The 24,698-nt window shown below is 41.8% G+C and overlaps 1 protein-coding gene across 1 annotated transcript in view; it reads right to left on the bottom strand.

The window, feature by feature from the left end:
• Nucleotides 1–21,164, bottom strand: part of MICU3 (mitochondrial calcium uptake 3) — a 40,210-nt gene extending 19,046 nt beyond the window's left edge. Inside the window, exons 1-7 of the mRNA XM_077934298.1 lie at nucleotides 20,756–21,164; nucleotides 9,388–9,541; nucleotides 7,247–7,278; nucleotides 6,318–6,396; nucleotides 4,478–4,525; nucleotides 3,307–3,389; nucleotides 737–808 (exon numbers count right to left, since the gene is read on the bottom strand). Of these exons, the coding sequence (XP_077790424.1) occupies nucleotides 737–808; nucleotides 3,307–3,389; nucleotides 4,478–4,525; nucleotides 6,318–6,396; nucleotides 7,247–7,278; nucleotides 9,388–9,541; nucleotides 20,756–21,064 (777 nt within the window). The 5' untranslated portion in view covers nucleotides 21,065–21,164. The remainder of the gene's footprint in view (nucleotides 1–736; nucleotides 809–3,306; nucleotides 3,390–4,477; nucleotides 4,526–6,317; nucleotides 6,397–7,246; nucleotides 7,279–9,387; nucleotides 9,542–20,755) is intronic.
• Between the last annotated feature and the right edge of the window lie 3,534 nt (nucleotides 21,165–24,698).

Here is a 24,698-nt window from a genome sequence, read left to right as displayed (position 1 = left end):
TCTGTCTCATTCAAAGGGTACTTGTAATTGTTGTACTACAACCTCCTCAATCGCCATCTCCAAACAGGGCAGTAGTAATCACAATCCGGTCTAGGCCTTTTCAGGGGTGGGCTTATGAGATAAGAAGGTCTACCACAGCCCCTGGGCTCTGCAAGATCCCTCCCCTCCCATGTGAATGACTCTGACCCAGTGATGTGGTGTGTGTTTTTACCTTTCCCTCACTAATCTGAAGGTTTTGGTCAAGGGATGCAGAGTGCCACCCACATCCTAGGAGATGTGTCCTCAGATGCAGAGAAAGTAGGAACAGTAAGACTTGCTAGATCAGAATCCTCTGCACTCAGCAGTCTCTGATCCAAAGACTGGTGTTTTTTCTCTCTTTCCCTTGCTGGATCTGAGTGTAGCAAGCCTGAACGATTTTCATTAAACATTCAAAAGTTGGAGTGGAATGGAATTAAAATAATTCTGATCACTGCCACAGCTAGCAGAGTGGAACCCAGTGGTTCTGCCCATTCTTATGAATGACTTTACATTTCTTTGATTGGGATACCAGTACTCCTGCCTCTCTCTAAATGTCTCACTTTTAGAATGAAGCTAAATTTTCATCATAATAGAAAATATGTACTTGTGATTATTACTGTAAACTTAACATTCTCTGTGCAGTATTTGAGATAATAAAGCTCCAATAATCATGCGAAGAAAACCAGAAAGTCCACAGGTTTCTTTCATCAATACTTACCAGCATAGCACGTTTCTCTTCATCTCCTCTTCTTTCTTTCTTTTCATTTTTCTTTCTGAATATGTCTTGCAGCTGCAAAAAAAGCCAATTGTATTCCCTATAGTCATTCCTCTGTCTTAGGATATTTACATACATAAAGCCATCACACACTAATGCCTCAAGGCACTATCTAACAAAAGTTATATGCAGTGAGGCTTATCTGCAACTAACTTTTGTTGGATTGTACCCTTAATAAACTTATTTATAACAAACACAATGGAGTTTTTAATACACATTTTCTCCTCCTGAGTCCCACCTTCATCTCTAGGTAGAAGCAAGTGCAATGCTGTGACATATGTGCCAATTGACACAAACTTATCCCACTCTCGCTGTGTGCTATCTGTGCAATTGTAAATGTAGGAAAGACACCATAAAAACCAAACCAGAAAGTTCTGTTATCAGCAGGCAACTAGACTTACATGATCTATAGCTCCTTACATACTTGGACTGATAGGCACCTATCTCCAATAATAAAGCTACTTGAATGTGCCCACCACAGGACGATTCACCAGTCCAATCCAATCGAATCCAATCCAATCCAATCCAAGCCTCCATTGCAAATTGTGACTCCATGAAGAGATAATGAGCCACAGAGCCAATTCAAATGCTCAGAAAATGAATATTGCTCCCCCTGGAATTTTACAACTTTAGAATGGAGGATGAAGTTTAATGTTTGACTGTTCCCTTCATCAAAAATTTCCCACATATAGAAAGCTATTACCTTAGCGAGAAGGATTCTAGCCTAGACTTCTTCCTGGCATATTAGTTTTCCAACACAGAGAATGTGGGAAGCCTTCAAACATGCAAAACCCCACCTGCATTCTGAAGTAGCACAGTCCCAGGAGACTATACAATATATTCTTTTTGAACATTTGAAATACCTCAGATTGGCGTAAACTAAAAAGTAAGGTCAATCCATCATGAAATGGTAAGGAGAGTGTTGGTAATTGAAAAAGCAGAAAGATCTTTTTTAAAACCTCCAATTCATGCTTTGATTTCCTCTACACCAGATACTGGGAGGAAGATCTTGTTGCACTCATCAATAAGGCTCATTTGATCTTCTGGAAATGAACCTTTTGTGAAGAAGAAGTGCTACAGGATACCAAAGAGTACGACAGTGAACATGAATTAATCTGAGAGCACTTTTCATAGGTACATTGTCTGAAACAAAATAATGGGATTGACTGTTGAAAGCAGAAAGGACAAAACAACATCTCTTGTATCAAGGGAACAAAATCTCTCTGTTCTCTGACCTCAAACCTATGACATAAGCAAACAGGATTTTTTAAATAAAAAAAAGTCTGTAAAGCGTTTGATGACTTAGTTTGGATAAATTTTGGTGTGTTGTATACAGGAAAAACTGGGTGTTATAAGCTCTTCCTTGTCACGTTTCATGTTCTTTATGCAATAGGACCTAATAAAGGGCAGCACCATTGCCTTAATTAGACTGGTTTTATTTACATGAGAACTCACTTAAGAGTCTGCTTGGCCTTTCAGTAACTCTTAGTATTACAGATGAATGTTAAAATAGCAGCTTGAGGGCATATTAAACATTCAGCTTTTCTTTAGAATAGATGTTAAGGATTTTTGCGCATTCATACTTTAATAATTTTTTTTTAAGTAAAGTCTTTTCTAACACAGATGGTAGCGTGGTTCTTGCTCTGAAAGGTTGGTCACAATTCACAAGGCTAATACCATAGAACAGGTGTAGGGAATCTGTAGTCCACCATATGTTGCTGAACTACAACCTCCCACCAGCCTCAGCAAGCATGGCCAATGGACAGGATGAGAGTTCTAACAACATCTGGAGGGTCAAAGATTACCCAAACCTGCCATGGAGATTTTTTAAAAAGTTTTCATTTGTTGTCATCATATTGCTACTGCATAACCAACTCATGAAACAACAGCACAATGTCATTTCTCCCTTACTGACTGATATTAAAATACCCATGCATGTAATGATCTACAACCCCTTCTTTCCATCTCCAAACTGCCACATCTCCAAACTGTTACCATGGATTGTAGCTAAACTAGGTGGTACCCACCATGTAGTTATCCAATCAGCGAAAAACAGGAGAAATTTCTCGTTTTCATTTCTCTCAGCCTTCTTGCTTGTTTTTCAGTCTCAAATGTTTCTCTTTTCACCCACATTTCCCAACTCTCTCCCCACTCCACCACACACTTCACCTCCTCTGCGAAGCATGTGCTGTTTGCTTTATCACCACAATCACAAGAGTGTACCATGCACATGGTTGCTAGGCAACCACCCACATGGTTCCTTTGTGCCACCTTTTCATAGTGGGGCCACATACTGTAGCTGGAGTATCCAACTGGGAAAAGTCACAGTGAGTAACTGGGAAATAAGTTGTTGTAGAGCGTACATGCTTAGAGGTTAGGATACAAAGGCCTCTTCAGACAATCTAGTTGCTGACTCTTGAATCAGAGGGATTTCCCCCCGATTTACAATTTCAGAACTTTTACTTAACACACACTTAAGAAGCTGGTAAAAGGGCAATGTATAATATACGTACCACCAAAAACTCTTTTTTGTCCACCATCTCATTTCCATCTGTATCAAACATGTTGAAAGCTATTCTAAAACCAGCATGTGGCTCTGCCAAAGGAAAAAAAGAGGGGAAAGGTGTAACAGAGTACAGCAATTTAAAAGGATACACCTGGGGTGATGGGCTGCAGAGAGGGTTCAGTTCATCTCACTTCTGCTGTTAAAATCAGACTGCCTAAAATCAGACATATACCCTACACAACTGTGACAATTTTGTGTTTAAACATACATAATGTTTGGTCTCTACTTTGACCCATAGCTGTGGGCCAGTTCCAGTCAGCATGGCAACAAGGTCATGTACAGTAATATGAAACCAACACCCCATCCCAACCACTTGGAAAGTATTGAGAGTCTTCACACACATGTAAGTTATGTCACTTTGTAGATTTGCCACTGCAGATCACCTAAATGAAGTTCATGGACTACTTGTGGTCTGTGGGTCACTTTCTGGAAACCCTTGCTCAAATCATAAAGACCACGTACCAACTTGGTGTTTTTTATCAGTTCTTGCAGCACTATTTCATGACAGGACCCTGGGCTGTTGTGCAGAGGAGGTCGAATCTTAGGTCTTCACATAATTCCTAGGAACCTCCATGGTAACAGGCAATTTTGGAAAGCAGTTCACTAATGAGTTTTTGACAGCAGCACCCCATTCATTTAGATAGGGGTGTATTGCATCAGTCTGAGGAGTGAGAATCTTTCAAACAAAAAATCCCACACATGTATTCTAGGGTGAAATGGGATAATCACATGGAAGATTGCATCACGTATGTACTGGAACCAGCCCTTCAGCTGGGATTGAAAGGAAGACGTTGAAACTTATTTTGGTATTGCCTCCTGCCAATAGAAGATCCTGTTTCACTTCCACTGTGGTAACCAATTGAAATAGTAACAGACTTATTTATCAGAAGAATGAATATGGAAAAGAACATGTTTAGTACTGCTTCCAGGACAGTGATTTAAGTTGTCTTTTCTACTTTTGTATTGAATTATTCCAGTAATGTTTCATCATGGGCAGATAAGAACAAATTGCAAATTATGAGTTTTTCCCTTCCACAAAAATATTGACTTATTTTAATGAGCATCAAATGGCATGAAATGTACAAATATAGGATATAAATTTTACTTTGAACACTTACTTGTTAAGATACATAATAGAAACAGATATTCTGTGTAAGAAATCACACCTGAAAAGAGCAAGGCAACAAATCACTTAAATTATTTCTCCAGTCATAGATTAATAGCCACAGAGTAAATAATGGGGGTTTGCCCATATCATAGTCCCTTTCTATGGCAACTCTACAAACACACAGGAACTCCTTCATCTGCAAGAAGCCTCTCTTGGCTAATGAGTTATTCTAGATATATAACCATTTATTTAAGAACATAAGAAGAGCTCTAAACCTTCCCCCTCTGATGTACCTCTCCCGCCACAGAATGTTGCTTCTTTAGAAAAACATACAAATCAAATTTTAAAGTACGCTATTCTGGCAAATAAGTACTCAAAATGGGTTACATTGATTTGACTTCTGCCCAATCACATTTTTCTTCTTTATTAATGCCTCTGTTATAACTAATTTCAACACCTTATTACAAATACCTTTTATATAAATTACTTGGAAAGAAAGCAACATGCTTGCCCAGATTCAAGTGTATTGAAACTTAACATACATTTCAGCTTAAAAGAGCATGAAACACATGAACTTATTGCTTAACACTCCAAACCCTCAAATGTGGATTGCAAAATCTAACAACTGTTAGAAAGTCTTTTTCTTTTACCTCCCATATGGCTCACTGCCACGAAAATAAAAAAGTCAAAGTTGCACAACTAATCTAGCCTGCTCATTTAAGCCATCACACTTCTGGCATTTAATTTTTTTCACTGAAAGTCTCAGTCACCTAACGATTAATGATCTTTCCACATCATGCTTATTCATCCTATTTATTCATTGCACCACAAACAATGTTGTTCACTCTCCTTCAGACCATTTGCCTCCAAAGGGCAGGGCTTACCCTGGCTAGAGAGGCCTGCCAAAGTACCCAGAGTGCATGCACACACAAAGGCCCCCTGACTTTAAAATGTTCTATTTAAGTCACTTTAATGGAGACCAATGAATGAAAAGCGGCTCTTGTGAAGTAGGTCAGGCAGACAAGAACACAGCTATCTAGGAAATCTTGAACACATTTCTGCTTTTTGTCAGTACTAGTATATTGCATCCTATAGACAGATAGTTCTGGATGACTGCTCTTGCTGTTCTGGGAGAGAGATTCTGGAAAGGCTGCAGGCAACAGAGAAAAATCCTGTGGGCAAATTACAGCTCAGTCTGCTGAAGGCAGTACTATTCATTTAGGTACAAAATTATTGCAGTGGCAATAGAATCAGCACAAAACAGTAATAGCTAGTGTGAGGGAAGATCCTAAAAAGGTAAAGGGCAATCTAAGGCTTAAGGTAAATACTGTTGTGAGTTTCTGGGTGCCAGACACGGAATTCAGCCCATGGTAAAATATAAGGCAGGCCAGTTTCCTGATGAGGAAATCACCTGGAGTGATGGGCCATTAGGAAAACAAAAAGAAGGTGATGAGCCATTAGGGAAGTGAAAGAGAAGGGGCTCTGTGTCAGACAGCAAATGAGAGGGGCCCCTCTCTCAATTCAATAATCAGTTGTAGCACAAAGTGGGAATTTGAGCGCAGAGTTTGCTATGATGTGACCTAGAGGCTGTAAAACAACAGAAAAAGCCATGCCTGATTTCTGCTTGAATCAAAGGCTTCAGCTATGGGAGAAACAAGACCCATTTTGGGGTGTTGATGCTGTGACCCCCTCCATCGTAGGCTCAGGTTGCATATATGTGTAAATAAGCCACATATCCTAAAGACTCTGCAGATTCCGCTGTGCCTCATTTTCAAAGGAAACACAAAGCCTGGATAAGCACCTGGAACTCCTGGAATCTCACATTCTAGAAAACATATATTCCTCTGTACCTTTCTCTTGGAGGTTACGAAATAGTTTTGAGGACCCTTTCCAAACTGGTGGAGTTTCTACAAGTATTTGATTCAATTCCTGTAAAACAGTAATTAAAAGAAAGTCGACTATCTATGTGATAAAAAGGCTCAATAAGGCTGCAATCCTCTACAAACCTACCTGAAAGCAAGTACCCTTGAATTCAATGGAACTTACTTCTTAGTAGATATATACCATATTACACTGCAGAGAGGAAAGGTTGTGGCAAGAACTGGATTAAATCCCATGGTACAAGATATTGGAAAGTCTAGGTTATAACAGCATGAAAATGTTTAATAAAGTAGAATGATGGAATGCAGATTACATATACAGTTGTGCCTTGGTTCTCGAACGCCCCAAAACTCGTACGTTTTGGCTTCCGAACGATCAAAAACCAGAAGTGAGTGTTCCGGTTTTGAAACATTCTTTTGGAAGCCGAATGTCCGATGGGGCTTCTGCGGCTTCTGACTGGCTGCAGGAGCAGAAGTTGAACGTTTTGGAAGTCAAACGGACTTCCGGAATGGATTCTGTTCAACTTCCGAGGTACGACTGTAATAAAAATATGCATTCACATCATCAATATGAATTGGCTAGCATTATCATCTCCATAAAATGAAAATGAGGGAGCAGCTTGCCTAAAGTCACCAATCTGAGTTACAGCTGAGCTGGGAATTGAAAGAAGGGCCCTCAGCTTTTGACTCTTCATCACTACACCACACCAGTTCACCCAATACTGAATACTTTAATGTCAATCTCTTCACACCTATGAGCTATTTATACAATTCAAGCAAAGCGAAGTGCTTCAGACATTCCTCTCAATATATAAAGTAACTGTAGATAGTAAACACAAACAACAATTACACACATTGAGGCAAATCCTAATTCTTTGTTGTGCAGAATTGAAGCTCACCTGTTTTGAAAGAGACTTCCATTTTCTTGTCCCTAAAATGAATACAGAAATAATTACTCACACAAAATATTCAATAGCACAAGAACACAGAAGCTGTCCTATCGATAGAGCAGATGGCTGTTCCATCTAGTTCTGCACTGTCTACACTGACTGGCGTTGGCTCTCCAAGGTTTCAGGCAAGAGTTTTCCTCAGTCCTACCTGAAGACATCAGGGATAGAATCCGGGACTGCATTGGCTGCACAGATTATTACTGCAAAGCAAAATAGTGGTCATTTTTTTTAAGCTGGTGCTAGGTCAGGGGTTGCTAGCTTGTGACACTCCTGATGTTGCTGAACTACAACTCCAATCATATCTGATCACTGGTCATGCTGAGTGGGGCAGATGGCAGTTAAAGTCCAACAGCAACATGGAGGCTCACAAGTTCCCCATCTCTACTAGAGAAGGTTTCAAAATCGCAGGAGATTTTATACCACCCAGTACTCATCCAGTTGCTATTATTTTTGTTTATATAAGCCATGTTTAGTTGTTTCAGCAACTCAAAACAACTAACAATTTAGAAACACCAGTTAGTTCAAAGCAACAATCAAGCAAACGAAACCAGGTTATTCAATAAGCACAAAAACATTAACTCATCCAGGCGACCTTAAGAACTGCCTTCTCCAATATGACCATCCCAAGACCTGAAAACCTATTTGGAAGCCCATGTTTGCGTCCTCATGCCTTCAATGGTGAGGTGGCAGGTGACATAATCACCCTTGCTGTTGTGATGCCTGACTGCATGACCCCAGACTGAGACCCCAAAGTCTGGCAGCAACTGCACCATTGGTAGCACTCCACTTTGAAATGCCTTGACCAGGAAAGTTAGCCTGGAACTCTTTCTTGTCTTTTATTGCACTGTGCTGCTTTTATTATGCTTACTTTATTATTATTATTATTATTATTAGTAGTAGTAGTAGTAGTAATTCATAAGTTGGAGTTTCAACAGGCTGAACAGCAGAACAGAAATCAACCAAATGTACAAAACAAAAAGCAACAAAATTCAAACCCCAGTTGCTGAAGAGACATTTTACTTCCTATCCAGAATGCAAAAAAGAAAAAGTGGGTTTCCAAATATTCAAAAGCAAATGGTTTTAGGCTTCCAGATCTTAGGAATTATAACTACAAAGGCCCATACTGCCACTTTTCTCTTTCACTATGATGGAACATCAAGCAATGCTTGCTGACCTACGCTCAATTGGAGCATGAGCTAATATAGGGAAAAGCAGCCTTTCAGGTTTGTGGATCCCAGGCCATGTAAAGGCTTTAAAGGATTAAAATCAGCACTTTAAATTGAGCCCAGAAGCAGATAAGTTACCAGTCAATTCTTTAGTGTTAATAGTTTTTCTATACAAAAACGTAAAAAAGAGTTATTACTGTTTAAATGACTTTTGCGACCTTACCCTTCCTTCAAATTGCTTCTCAAAGTCCACCTTTTCCACACAGCCTTTGACTTATCCCTTTAATCCTCATTCCCTTCTTTAATCATATTCCTCCCTCCCTACTCTTGTCTCTTCTCTCCTACTTTTGGCTGCTTTCCCTATTGCTTATTTTAGATTTCAAGAACCCTAGGGAGAGGGTTCTGACTAGTTTTTCCCATGCAAAATGCATCATAAACAATAACATCAGCTTTAAAGTATTTTGCATAGTAAATTTTAGTGTGCCTTAAAGGGACCATGAAACCAATATTATTTCTATTTTTAATTTTGACCCTTGATTTCACAAAGCTTAATGGTTTAAAGTTTGAAAATATCAGTACCAATATACAATTGTAAATACTTGGGATACCTAAAGTGAGCCCACACAAAAGGGAAGCTATACTTTAATCAAAAAACTGGAAGACTGCATATGAACATTCAGTGTAGCAAACACATTGGTGGTGGATGCAGAGGAAATTGATCAAAACATCAAACAAAGGCAGTTATAGAAGCAGCACACACAGAGAAATTTATTTATTTATTCACACATACCTAGATTGAGTGCCGAGGTGGTGAGGGTTGGCTTCTTACTAAAATGCTAGTCTAGCTCAATAAAGTTCTGGAGATTGCTCTGCAGAACACATATTTGTAATGACTCAGAAACCACAGCAACAAACTATACTTACTCTTTGGTTCGTCATTTGAAACAGACTGAATGAAGTCATATGGTGTCATAAAGAGCTGCCCTTCAAATTCTAAACTGGCAAACATGCGAAATCGCTGCTCCCGGGAAGTTGCATAAAGATCCAACTCTTGAAGATCTGGTCTGCTTTCTGTGCCCTTTTAAAAAGACAAAAGAAACCAAGAGAGTGTTAGCTGTTTTGTTGACAGAGATCCTAATGCTCTCCCCCACAGTTTAAACTGGCTGACCTCCCTCTCACCTTCAATCCCACAACACAGGTTTTCTTTTTAAATCATAGACTATATATTTCCTTTTCTTAACTCCCACTTATAGTTTAAACCTACAGCTGAAAGAAATGTGAGTCATATGCATGTATTACTTTACTATAAAAGCAGCATCTATTACAGAGGACATATCAACAACAGAGAACGAGATGGTTGGATAGTGTTCTCGAAGCTACCAGGATGAGTTTGACTAAACTGCGGGAGGCAGTGGAAGACAGGAGTGCCTGGCGTGCTCTGGTCCATGGGGTCACAAAGAGTCAGACACGACTAAACAACAACAACAAATAAACTATTATGCCCTATCATAATGGGTTTGTGGTTTGGTTTGGTTTAGTACTGAGCTAAAAATGCCTCCTTCCTTTTCAAGGTGCAATTTATCTCCAGCAAAAGTGGGGAAATTATTACTTTTTGGTCTTTCTTTTTTTTGGTGAGTAGGTGTGTGCGGGGGGTGGGAAGAGAAATTTATCCTACTTTTAGTGGGGCTTATATATGATATAGGTATGAGTAGGCAGTAGGGTTGCAGCCTTTCTTTTCATAATAAAATTGTTTTGTTAGTTCAAGTGGTGGCAGAGTTAAATAACCAGCATCAGCTGGTGGGATCCCTCATTGAGTATAGTCCGGGAACCATGCCATGCCATACCATTCTTTCCAGAAGGATTGTCAGCAATAAATATGTATGTATTTTAAAGGCTGTTTCCACTTCCCTGTTGCTTATTGCAGCTCCACCACTGCTTGAAGCAGTGTCAAGACTGCAACCCGCTGACATCTAGCATGGTCAGCCATTCCATCCCTGGAAAATTATTGAGAACTTTCTCCCAACTCGCATAAGTAAGAAAAATAATTTCAGTGCTGTTTTCACCCTCCCTGTGCCTTAAAAGGTCTGTACCGTGTTATATTTTAAGGGGTAGTCAGGAAACTTGCAAACAAATCATGTTGCCTTGTTTTGGCCAGGCTTAATAGTTTAAATGGAACTAATCTCTTTCCCTCCATAAAGCAACTTGTAAAGCAGGGCAGAGAAAGAACTTGCCTCCCACCATGTATAAGTATTAGGGCTGCTATGAATGTGTGGTGTTCTGGAACAAAGATGGCAGAAGTGTGCCCAAGTCATGCAGATTCAAACGTTTTCACAAAACATAATGGAAATCACACCTGACACACCATGCAATGAGATCCAGGAAAGGACAAAAGCACTGGTGAGGTAATGGGTAAGAGTCAATAAGGGTCCAGTTTCTATTCTTACTTTTGGAGATTATCTGATCCAAATCTCCTAGTAATTAGCGGCAAACCTCAAAAACTTTCATGAAAGCATATCCCTATCAAAAGATGTTAAGACTTTTGTTTACTAATCTTCTTGGCAATCTTACAGTGATGTTGTATCATGTTATAGCTCAGCACCTTTACAAAACTGGACACAGCCATTTCTTTCAAGCAAACCATCACAAATCTCTAATTAAAGCCATTTTCTTACCATTAAGAAAAGTGGGTTTTAGAGAGAATGTGTATTTCTATGTGAAATCTGGAAGCTAACTACCGTGAATTATTTTGAAATTTACATCTCAAAACATAAACACTCAGAATAGGAAACACTTATGTAACCTGCCTTCCAGAAGAATTACCCTATGTATTCAGCATTGTAGCAATTGACAGAAAACAGCTAACATCTTCAGACACCAAATCAAGTCACTTTTCCCAGAACAAAGCAATTCAATGCTTTCTTAGAAGCAAGTCCTGCTGAATTTTATCCTGCTTTCTTCCAGGACAACAGCCCAAGCATATCAATATCATTAACTTTTTCAATGTATATAAATGAAGCTCAAAAACCATTTTGTCAACTCATATATTTCATCAACCCAGCTGTAGCTTTCTTTTAATGTCCTTTTAATTGTGCATTTATGATTATTTGTGTTCATACTGCCATCAGGGCAATCATCCATGATCCCACTTTCAACACTATTTGCATTTGCAGAAGTTATGAGGCAGGAATACTGCTCTATTTACATACCCTGCAAAAGTTGGAATCCCATAACTTTTTAAACCCCAGGTGTTCTGGGGTGGTTTTTGTCCAACATAGTGGCACATTGGAGAAGCATTGCAGAGCAAGTAATAAAGAGGAAGTCCAAAACAGATCCATCAACAATGCACAATTATTGTGTGAAGAACACATTGCAAAACACCCGCTGTAGAAACCACCAGGCTGGAAGAGCCTGTGTGATTTACAGTAATTTGTTGGAACTCCAAAAAAATATGTTTTCAAAAAATATAAATATTCAAATACACTTGTTCTGCATTCTGCTGCATCCTAATCTTGCCTCAGACAGGGCAATCCAATGGGCCTACCATGTCGACGGCTGCCTAGAGAAGTTAGGCTCCTATGGACACCTAAGAGAAAAACTGTGAATGAAATGACAGCACCTCACCAGACAATGTAGCAGCTCCTCCTCCAGTGTTCAATGTCCCACCAGTGACAGAGCCCACCCCTGTATTAGGCACTGAAGATGCAAATTGATGCATAGCAATAGGCAGTCCTTTTTTCTAAAAAAATGTTTAGGGGTACTCTCATTTTCCTACTCATATTGAAATACTGCCCCTCAATGAGGCCAAACTTAGATTCACAAATTGTTTAGGGGTATGTCTCCCCCTGCGTCCCCCCAGAAAAAAGCACTGGCAATAGGCATCATTTGCCAGGGAGGCTCTATGACAAGCAATGAGAGAAGCTATAACTGCATTCTTTCTGACATGAGCACATGCTATCAGCTCACTGGATAGAGCAATGGGATGGGATATAGACAATCAGGAGGAGTAACAGAACCTAGACCCAGCATAGCTTTTGCATGTCCCGCCAGCAATATCCATGTTAGATAGAGGTAAAAGAAATTAAGCAAGCAGAAGTGCAACCCATAGAGGATACACCGTAAACCAGCTCTTGAGCTACATAGCCACAGCAACAGATAGGAAATGTCCAATTATGTGTCCTTCCCCTATCTTCTGACTCACTTATAGAGGAGGAACCCTAGTTCCATGAAACAGCCTGGGTTTCACACACACAAAGTCCCAGGTTCAGAGCCTCGAGTAGAACACTTCTTATCCAGTGCTGACCATTATTAGCCCCAAACTCTGTCATTTTCCAAATGAGAAAAGGCTGCACACAAGATAAAAAGATCTGCTGCATGGAAACCAATGCCAACAATGGCTAAGTAACTCAACAAATACAGTGGTACCTCGGGTTAAGAACTTAATTCGTTCTGGAGGTCCATTCTTAACCTGAAACTGTTCTTAACCTGAAGCACCACTTTAGCTAATGGGGCCTCCTGCAGCTGCCGTGCCGCTGGAGCACGATTTCTGTTCTCATCCTGAAGCAAAGTTCTTAACCCGAGGTAATATTTCTGGGTTAGTGGAGTCTGTAACCTGAAGCATATGTAACCTGAAGCGTATGTAACCCGAGGTACCACTGTATATCCATTATCAATAAACCATGCATTTTATTTATCATTAAAACATGCAGTTTATTTATTCCACAATGGATCATGTCAAAACATTTACAAGTCAGAGAGAACAATCTTATACCAAGTATATAGTACCGTATTTTTTTCGTCTATTAGATGGCCCCAATTTTGGGGGACTCAGATTTAAGAAAATGGGGGAGATGTATCTGTGTATAAGACACCCCCTAATTGTTGACATTTTTTAGGGAAAAAATCTAGTCTTATACACGGGAAAATACAGTATTTCCAGAAGATTGGAGCTCTTTCACTGCTATGGAACAATTATTGTGTTCCATGCTTAAATGTGTGGGGTGTCTATCTGGACACCTCAGTTGTTGGAGCAGGGCAGGATGCTGAAGATCCAGTTCATTTTTTTTATTCTCTCACTCAGTTTTTTTTTATTCACAATATTTATATTTACTTGTTACATATATAGTTCAGACAAGGCACCGTGTTTACATATGGCAAATGGAAGGCAGAGGCAAAAAGACAAGTCACACAAGTTCTGCTTTGTAGCATGCGTTTTCACCTTTCCTTGTGTACCTGTGTGGGGCGCTCTGTTCTGGTAGCCCCAGTTACTGGAGGTGGAATTTGAGTTGTTGAGCGCCTGCAGTCCTAGGGCAGGGTTACTTGTGAGAGTTTGATGAAGAGAAGAGTTAGCAATGTGCTCAAGTTTCTATCTGTGTTGTGAGGCCAAGCTGTTTGTGTGCAAAGTGCCCTTTCTCCTTTGTTTCTCATCACGAGTTACCCTTGTGTACAGTGGTACCTCGGGTTACAGACGCTTCAGGTTACATATGCTTCAGGTTACAGACTCTTCTAACCCAGAAATAGTACCTCGGGTTAAGAACTTTGCTTCAGGATGAGAACAGAAATCGTGCTTTGGCGGCATGGTGGCAGTGGGAGGCCCCATTAGCTAAAGTGGTTCCTCAGGTTAAGAACAGTTTCAGGCTAAGAATGGACCTCCAGAACGAATTAAGTTCTTAACCCAAGGTACCACTGTATATCACATGGAATCAGAGAGGTATAGCCAGATGTCCTACTGTCTGAGTTGTGGTGTCCCCTGTGGGGCTTACATACTGGCATCTGTGTGCTGAGTTACAACATATCCTAGGCCAGGGGGCAGCAAGCTTTTTCAGCCGTGGGCCAGTCCACTGTCCCTCAGACCATGTGGTGGGCCGGACTATATTTTGAAAAAAAAAAAATGAACGAATTCCTATGCCCCACAAATAACTCAGATATGAATTTGAAATAAAAGCACACATTCTACTCATGTAAAAACACCAGGCAGGCCCCACAAATAACCCAGAGATGCATTTTAAATAAAAGGACACATTCTACTCATGTAAAAACACGCTAATTCCCAGACTGCCCGCGGGCCAGATTGAGAAGGCGATTGGGCTGCATCCGGCCCACGGGCCTTAGGTTGTCTACCTCTGTCCTAGGCTCTGTTGTGGTAACAGCTCCCACTGAGCTCCCAAAATCAGCTCCCACTGAAGTCAATCAGAGGGAAATCAAAATCCTTTCTGCTCTGCCCAGTGTTGATGTACAGTTGTGCCATTGATAGGGTGTGGCTTTGTATTGATGGCAGAGCATCGGACATGGCATACAGATGTTCTGCTGGCATATATTTGCTGATGGAATGACTATACCAGTGCATAAAGGGAATTACACTGGTTTATCTGTCATGACTGTGGTGTATCTGGTGCTGCACAGGCTAAGTGGGAATTCTACAAAATTCTAAAGACTCACAGCCTGCACAACACAAGTATAGGATTGTGCCATGAATTAGTATCTGATACAGTACTTTATTTCCACAGTGGGACAGATAATTCATTTGAGATTCTGACTGAAATCACTGTACTATGAAACAAACACATTCTGACCAAAAAGGTAGTAGCTGTATTTTTGCACTCAGCCTTTAGAAAGAAAAGTTGCTGCACAAATACAAAGTGCAGGGGACACAAAATTACAGTGCAACGATGATTGTTCTGCTGAATTTTACACTTAATATGAAAAATGTAAACACTTTGTGACTATAAAACAAAAATCTTTATGAAATTATCACTTCCAATTTTCAAGCCAAGTTCTTACAACTTTTATTAAAGTTTACTATAAAGGGTTTCTTTTTATTTTAAATGAGCAATTTTCACATTCCTTGATGCAAAGTCAGTTTGTTTGAAATTAGTGTGATTCTGTACAAATGAAGGAAATGAAGGAAAAGAAAACAGTTTTTAAAAAGCTGTGCTTTACTTGGCCTCAGGCTAACATACTATGCTCCCAAGTAGATAAAAGTGGTATAATTTTGTTTGCATGCTGGGTGGCCAAAAGGTTAAACATCAAATTCTTAGTGTGGGAAAATCCCAAAGCAGACCAAACTGTTTTGGTGCTTAGCAAACTCTGGAGCAGAATGTACTAGTTGTCCAGCTATGTGATTTTCTAACTGAAGGATTTTATATAAATATTCTAAAAACACAAAAGTATAAGTATATATAATATTTCATTTTCTGTCATAATTTAAAAGGGGGAAGGGGGGGGTTGGGTCAAATACGTCATAGTTCTGGTAGTTCAGAATCCTTTCCCAAAAACATTTGACCATACAAAGTTGCCAAACTTTCAATGACTTTATTGGAAAACACATCCTGCACCCAAAATTCTTATTGCTGTCACACTTCTACCAATCAGTATTATGTGGTATTGCAATATATTCACTTTCATGTAAAAAAAAGGTAAAGGACCCCTGGATGGTTAAGTCCAGTCAAAGGCGACTATGGGGTTGCGGCGCTCATCTTACTTTTAGGCTGAGGGAGCTGGCGTTTGTTCACAGACAGCTTTCTACAGTATGGCTAAAGGTAAAGGGACCCCTGACCATTAGGTCCAGTCGTGACCGACTCTGGGGTTGCGGCGCTCATCTTGCTTTACTGGCCGACGGAGCGGGCATACAACTTCCAGGTCATGTGGCCAACATGACTAAGCCGCTTCTGGCGAACCAGAGCGCACAGAAACAGCGTTTACCTTCCCGCTGGAGCGGTACCTATTTATCTACTTGCACTTTGATGTGCTTTCAAACTGCTAGGTTGGCAGGAGCAAGGACCGAGCAACGGGAGCTCACCCCGTCTCAGGGATTCGAACCGCCAACCTTCTGATCGGCAAGTCCTAGGCTCTGTGGTTTAACCCACAGCGCCACCCGCGTCCCTTGTATGGCTACTGTACTACAAATCTTATAATGCAGTACTTCTTGCCTACATATTCACACGTGAATGTGAAAAATCCAAGGAAAAAAGCTGACCTTAATTTTCAGATCAGCAGATCAGGAATTCACCAGAGTACTTATATATTATGATCAAATCTTGTATGTACATAAAAAGACAAGGGGTTGATTTGGACATAATGCTAACCATCACTTCCCTTTCTCCTCTCCGGCATGGCTGCGAGGAAGAGACAAGCCAGGGCCAGACAAGCTATGGTTAATCTTATGCCTAGTGAAAACAAGCCAACTTTATAGTTTATGAAGCGGGATTGTTTGCACTAACTATTGCTTATTTAGGTCTGAATGGCATGGTAGGCTGTGGTTAATCAAAATGGAAGTGAAAGATTCCAATCTCTTCCATGGGGCTGTGCTGGAGAAGTAGAGGGGAACATGTAAACCCAAACGGAAGGAAAACTTATTATCATAATGCTAAACCATGGTTTACTGCAGTCTCCACCAACATGTCCGCCAGATGTTTTGGACTTCAACTCCCATTAGCCTCAGCCAGCACAGCTGAAAATTGCCACAATTACTACAAATCACAGAGAAATCATCCTAGCTCTGTTCTGTATCTTCACCAACATTTTATCAGGCTACCTCGCCCTCCCTCAGAACACCCTCTTAAACTTTTTTCTTTCATTATCTATATAGGTTATATAAAGTACCTGGTAAATGTTTTAGGATTTCTATAGAATGAATAAACATGGCAGAATATCAGATTAGGAGAAGAAGAGGTGCTTCATGCTTTCATCCCAGATTTTTCAATACCTTTGGGTGTATCAATGTGAAATCTAGAAGTGTTCTAACTATGCTACTTAAGTAGCATTCCTGAAACCCTTCATAGCCTTCCTGACATCACTGGTTGGGTACTCTTATTTTTCTGTTCCCAGAGTTTCATTGAATTTACCCTAAAGTGTACAAAGCAAAGAATCCAAGTATTGCTTCTAATGGCTGTACTTCCTGCATATTTATTATACTACTCCCTAGCTCCCATCTGAGACCACTTTGATTTTACTTATAAAAATGCTTGTCTCCCAGAACGTTGTTTTTTTTCTAAGCAGGGGTGTAATGTAACAAAGTAGACTGATGGATGCATCCCTGCTGTACTCTCCAACATGTAGACCCCATGAGAAACAGAAACATACCCATGTCAGTCTGTTGAAGTGACAAAACTGAGAAGTCTTTTGGCAAGTTATGTTTCAGAACTGTAAACATATAATAATAATAATAATAATAATAATAATAATAATAATAATAATTATTTATACCCCACCCATCTGGCTGGGTTTCCCCAGCCACTCTGGGCGGCTTCCAACTGAATATTAAAAACAATACAGCATTAGACATTAAAAACTTCCCTAAAGAGGGCTGCCTTCAGTTGTCTTTTAAAAGTAAAATAGTTGTTTATTGCCTTGACATCTGCTGGGAGGGCGTTCCACAGGGCAGGCGCCACTACCGAGAAGGCCCTCTGCCTGGTTCCCTGTAACCTCACTTCTCGCAATGAGAGAACCAGTGTGAACTTTCAGTTCAAAAAAATTCATCCTTAGAAAACCCATCTCTAGAAAAATGTACCCAACAATGACAGTTGATCAACACGGGAAACACCAGGGGTTGAACTGACTGATAAACTAAAATAACCTGCTTGTTTGACGTCACTCAGTATTGCTTCTCCAACTATATTAGCCATCAACTGGATAACCTCTTCACATATGGTTTTGAATAAGTATAATGGCTGACTAGAACCTTTATGTGAGCACATGGAAAATGACTGAATTTGACAATTAACTCAAGCAATCCAAGAAGTTACCATTTTTTGATGAATCAAATGTTTCATCATCTCCTCTAAGTGCCAAACCACATTCTTTCAAAAGAGAAGTCACTGGAATAACTCACTGAAGTACGTGCCTCCAGTAATCCTGCTCTGCTTTGATTTGATCTTTGAGTTTTGATGTGAGCATTTGACCATAATTTCTTGTTAAGTATGTTAGCATCATACAAGGACGCGGGTGGCGCTGTGGGTAAAACCTCAGTGCCTAGGACTTGCCGATCGCATGGTCAGCGGTTCGAATCCCCGCGGCGGGGTGCGCTCCCGTCGTTCGGTCCCAGCGCCTGCCAACCTAGCAGTTCGAAAGCACCCCCGGGTGCAAGTAGATAAATAGGGACCGCTTACCAGCGGGAAGGTAAACGGTGTTCCGCGTGCTGCGCTGGCTCGCCAGATGCAGCTTGTCACGCTGGCCACGTGACCCGGAAGTGTCTGCGGACAGCGCTGGCTCCCGGCCTATAGAGTGAGATGAGCGCACAACCCTAGAGTCTGGCAAGACTGGCCCGTACGGGCAGGGGTACCTTTACCTTTACCTATGTTAGCATCAAGTTCAAATGATTGTTTTCTGTCAGAATGGGATAGTAATGATTCAATGTAGATTTGTAGCTCTTTATAGTAGCATCAAGGGACACAGGTGGCGCTGTGGGTTAAACCACAGAGCCTAGGACTTGCCGGTCAGAAGGTCGGCGGTTCGAATCCCCGTGACAGGGTGAGCTCCCATTGTTTGGTCCCAGCTCCTGCCAACCTAGCAGTTCGAAAGCACAAAGTGCAAGTAGATAAATAGGTACCGCTCCAGCGGGAAGGTAAACGGCATTTCCGTGCGCTGCTCTGGTTCGCCAGAAGCGGCTTAGTCATGCTGGCCACTTGACCCGGAAGCTGTCTGCGGACAAACGCCGGCTCCCTCGGCCAATAAAGCGAGATGAGCGCCGCAACCCCAGAGTCGGTCATGACTGGACCTAATGGTCACGGGTCCCTTTACCTTTAACCTATAGTAGCATCACTTAGTAAAAGTTATACGTTGCTTTTTTTTTTTTTTTACTATATCTTAGTCTTAATGATCATTAATGATAATCTGTAAACCATTTTGAGGGTTTTCTTTTTAACAACCAAGCCATGTTTTAATTTTATGAAATAGATGAAGAAGAAATATGCCAATTGCAGAAAACTTAATATGTCAATTGCAGAATACAATCTCCTTCCTAGATTATCTATGTTGATACTCCACATACTTCTAGACAAGCCCACATAACAAATGCTAAGTCTGAACTGGCCAACTTGGGGTTTACAATTACATGGATTGCACCTTATTTAGCATGCACAAAATTGTGACTGCTTCGCTTGTAAAATCAATAAACATTTAAAAAACTGGCTTTTGACAAACATCATGTTAACACCTGTACAATAGCCACTGTTACACCTGTATTGAATTAAATATTAGTAGTTCCATTATTGTTGTAAGAATCACCAAGTACATTGTGATGTCAACAGGGCTACTCCTAAACTGCCCTGGGTACTCATATTCATATTTACTACATAGACAAGAATCTGGACATGCTGTCACGAGCTGCTAAGCTTTTAAAATGAGTAACACAGATCAGCTGGCAACTTGATAACCTTTCTTTACTTTCTAACAGTGGGGAAGAAGTGTAACAAAAATATTCTTCCAGGCAAACGTCTTTGCCGATTGTCAAATTCCTTCTTAAAGGAAAAAGTGTTGACTGTCAGAGTGTGGTGGAGAGTATGGAGGACCATTTCAAAACAGTTAACCTCCTATATAGACAACATTTCGCATAACAAGAAGCACACAAAAAAACCACTCATGGTGTCTATTTTCCTGTAGGTACAAATGCAGTAGGTCAATCAAAGCATCCCACCATGTGCAGGTGTAATGGAGCCAGCTGGTGGGAACATCAAAGAGATCATCCAAAGAGGCTGTCTTTTATATTTTCCTTTAAAATCAACGGAGCCACTCTGGGACCCTAAAGAGGTGGGATGAACAAAACAAACCACACACACAGGCTCCACTTTAGGGGGGTGGGGGAGGGAGGCGAAATACGTAGCAAACTGCACGACGAAGCAGCTCCGCTTGACAACCGATGACAAGGAAGGACGGCGCCAAGAACAGAAAGGGGAAGAAGAGCTCCCCGCCAAGGCCGCAGCATCCTTGGCAAGGCGGCTCCCATTTCCCCCGGAGCAGCTCGTCTCGCTTACCCTTTTGCAAAACAGCAGCTGCGCCAGGAGACGCTGACCCAAGCGAAGTCCCGGCTGCGGCGGCGGCGGCGGCGGCAGGTGGCGAAGGGCGCGCTGCCTGCAGAGCGAAGAAGGAGCCGCTTGCCGCACGAGAGCGGCGGCGCCTGCTGACGACGACGCTCCCGCCCTCTTGCAGGCCGGCGGCTGAGGCGCAGGCAGCCGTGCAACAGGTAAAGCGCCCGCCTCAGCCGCCGCCTGAGCCTGGGAAGCGGGAGCTGAGCTTGGGCACAGAGCATCCCCTGAGGGCAGCTGCTCTGCCGAGCCCCTCCTCCTGAGGAGACACCTACCGTCGTATCCCTGGCAGCGGCCGCGACAGGGATGGGCAGCAGCGCGCGGGCCTGGCCGGCCTCGCCGCTCCGTCCCTTCTGCTGAGGTGACGGCCGACGCTCGTAGAAGCGCTGGCAGACGAACCAGGCGAGCGCCCCGCCGGTAGCGCCCGCCGCCGCCGCGGCGCCCAAGCTGCTCAGCGGCAAGGCGCCGCTGCCCGGCGGCCGGGCCCTGACACCCCACAGCCGCCTTCGGTGAGGCAGCTCCGAGTCGTTGCCGTTGGGGAGGCGGCAGCGACGCCACCTCAGGAGACCCCGCAATGCTGCCATAACTGCCGGCCCGGCGGACTTGACAGAAGAGAGCGAAGCCGCCGCCGTCGTTGCTGCGGCGCCGCCGCCGCCGGGGAAGCCTCGCGAGAGGCTCTCGCGCCCGCGCGAGTGTTTTTCTCCCCGAATCCCCGTTATTGCTCCGCCCCTCTCGCTCCCCTCCCTCAGGTCTCACTGCCCTTCTTTCACACTACTGCAATTACTCGCCTCAGGCCACAATACGTACAGTGATCAGTCCCTTTTCCCTCCACAATTGCTGGTCTTGAAGGGACCGGCAGGTGCAGGCAGCCCTAGACTTGTCTACTCAGAAGTAACCCGCACTGACTTTGAATTAAAGGGACGGCTGTGGGATTTAGGGTGCAAACGGAGGAAGCGGGGCTTCTGCGCCTTTAATAGCTGGGCAGAAGAGGGAATGTCAGCAGGTGCAACGACACACCCGCTGAGATTTCTTATTCTGAACAATTGTTAAGGGCACAGGAGCCCTGTTCTCTTTTTCACTTGGTCACCCTAACAGGACTGTAGTGTGTTCCCAAACCTTGGTCTCCAGTGGTTTTTCCCCAGACTACAATTCCCATCATCTCTGACCAGCTAGCTAGGGATGATGGGAGTTGTAGTCCGAAAAACCGCCAGCTGGCAACCCAAGTTTAGGCAACATTGTTTTAGAAGAAGTAATATTGGAAACAATGCAGATTATAAATTCTTCAGGTCATGTTCAATCACCAGCCATATATGTCCTCCCTATTCTCTTTCTATAGAGTGTGTGTTAATTTTTCAGACCCAATTAAGAACTGCAGGGTTGGCTGATTTGTTCCAGCCAAGGTGATCCATTCAGTGCAGTGCTGCTGCCAGATGCCTCTGGAAAGATCATATAGGATTTAATGGTGATAGTCACCTTCTGCTGTTCACTCTATCATCTAGTAACCAGAAGTACATTCTCCCAAACATGGAGGCTCCATCTGCCTATGATAGCTAGGAGCTGTTAGGAAAAACTGCTCATAAATCCGTCACCTTGCAATATTGGGAAGGTTTCTTATTAGCAGTTTTCCCCTTCTTGCCTAATGTTAAAATTTTCAAACTGACTTGGAGTACGAGATTTACATTTATCACTTCCAAACATGTATGAATCAACAGATAGCTGTGCTGCTTCTGTTTCCTTGAAGTTTGAGTCTTCAGTCGAGAAGTTAATGAATTCAGTAGCACCTGCAGGCTAATCTTTTCAATTGGGGAAAAATGCACATCTGTATCTACTTATGTCTGAATATGCTCCTCAGACCCTCCCACTGAGATGTTTGTTTAAGAACATAAGTTCATTTTAATCACATAATATTTTCAATCAAGTTGGAATTTTATACTATTACGTGCCTAATGCACATCTCATAAATGAATAAAGCAAAGGTTCAAGTGCCATTGTTGGAAACTTCATTGGACAACTACTGAACAGGCTTTCTAATGCATCTTATATAAACAAAATTTTATTCAGACTAAGTAAACAATGAGATAAAAAAGCATATATAACAATAAATATATACCCACTGGGAATAGAAGTAGATGATAAAAGGGAAACTTGCGGGGTCGGACCCTAGAACTTAGCAAGGCTGAAAAAGGTTGTCTGTCTAGAAGGCTGTTTTTGGCTTGGTGCTGGTTTGCTTTATGTGCATATTGCAGTGTTTCACTGATGAATCTATGAGCTTTCAGTCAGGACCTCAAGTAAGTGTTGGATTTGTGTTTTCTTTAAATCTGAATTTTTATTGAAAGTTTTCAACATATAATACAATAAAAACCAAACTAATGCAAATAAAAATAGAGAAGAAATTATCACTTGATTTGCTTTGAACTTTCTCTCCATAAGCCACTGGGATGCTGGCATATCCTTGCTATAGCCAACATGGGTTGACTGAAGAAGTCAATGTAGCTTGATGAACGAACACATAGAGAGACAAACAGATCCACAACTGCCACTACTGGACACTGCATTTTCTTACTAAAAAATGGCTTAGCCTGGGTGTAGATGTGTATGATTTTAGTGGCGACACTGCTGTAGATACAGTGAGCTGCCTCCTGCTGGTATCTTCAGCCCACAGCACATGATGATCCTCTTATCCTTGGGTCCTGAAGCTGTTTGCCTACACACCCATACTCACTTGTCCTTCCTGGTAGTGCTGTGATCTCATGTGCTTTTCCATACAACATTTTACTGCACAGGCAGTAAAATTTAGTTTAGTTCCAAAGCAGTGAAAGTCCCTAAATTATTGCTATAGGAACTCAAGAGTGGCTTGTAAGAATCATGTGGTCTGAGCTGGAAGCAAAGGCTTGATTACCGAATCCCTCCCAAGGTGAGCTAAGCCTTTCAGGACAGCTTATTCTATGACAGTGTTTCTCAAACTTGGGTCCCTAACTGTTGTTGGACTACAACTCCCATCATCCCTGCTAGCTAGAGATGATGGGAGTTGAAGTTCAACAACGGCTGGGGACCCAAGTTTGAGAATCACTGCTCTATTGTATTAACCCCCGCATGATTAATTAGACTTAATCATGTTGGTTATATGAGGCTGGTTACCTCACAAGCAGAACAAGGAAATATCCCATGGGGGTAAAGTAGCACAAAGGGTTAAGGGGTTGGACTAAATGATCCTCAGGGTTCCTTCCAGCTCTACAATTCTATGATTCTTCTGTTGCCTTTCAGATGTCAGGTTTTGATCTTGGCATTGTTGTTGTTTAGTTGTTTAGTCGTGTCCGACTTTGTGACCCCATGGACCAGAGCACGCCAGGCACTCCTGTCTTCCACTGCCTCCCACAATTTGGTCAGACTCATGTTTGTAGCTTCGAGAACACTGTCCAACCATCTCGTCCTCTGTCGTCCCCTCTCTCCTTGTGCCCTCAATCTTTCCCAACATCAGAGTCTTTTCCAGGGAGTCTTCTCTTCTCATGAGTGGCCAAAGTATTGGAGCCTCAGCTTCGAGATCTGTCAGTGAGCACTCAGGGCTGATTTCCTTCAGAATGGATAGGTTTGATCTTCTTGCAGTCCATGGGACTCTCAAGAGTCTCCTCCAGCACCATACGTCAAAAGCATCAATTCTTCGGCGATCAGCCTTCATTATGGTCAGCTCTCACTTCCATGATCTTGGCATAGGTGCACCCATACACTCTAGTAACACCAAATTTACTACCTATTATCCTAAGAAACTGTCACCACTTTTTTATCCCATTGAGATCATGGACATAATTTTGATGGGGTGTGACACTGTCACAGCCCTAAGCATCTCAGCTATCACTCCATATTTAAGGAGCTTCTTTTCCAAGGAAGTCTATTAAAACGATTTTCTTTCTGCACTGAAAAAGGCAGCAAAAAGTCTTTGAAACAATATGCTGTTTTTAGCAAGTGTCCACGTACTACATTGTCTATTGCAAACCATAATACTTACTTGTTTTGGGAGTTTAAAAAACCAAACCTGGATCACCTATATATTTATTCAATAGCATTGAAAGTGCTGCTCTAGGAAGTAAAGGGGAAACGATTAGATTGTAGAGTATACTTAAAGTAGAGTAAGGAGTTCTTGCAAAAACACTCTTCAAATATATTTAACTTCCCAAGATAGCAAGACAGAATGAGCAAAAATATACATACATATTGGAGTTA

This window comes from Podarcis muralis, chromosome 9, assembly GCF_964188315.1.
Source record: "Podarcis muralis chromosome 9, rPodMur119.hap1.1, whole genome shotgun sequence".
Taxonomy (NCBI): Eukaryota; Metazoa; Chordata; class Lepidosauria; order Squamata; family Lacertidae; genus Podarcis; species Podarcis muralis.
The sequence above is the reverse complement of the archived record's forward strand: the minus strand, read 5'-3'. Positions and strand labels throughout refer to the sequence as shown.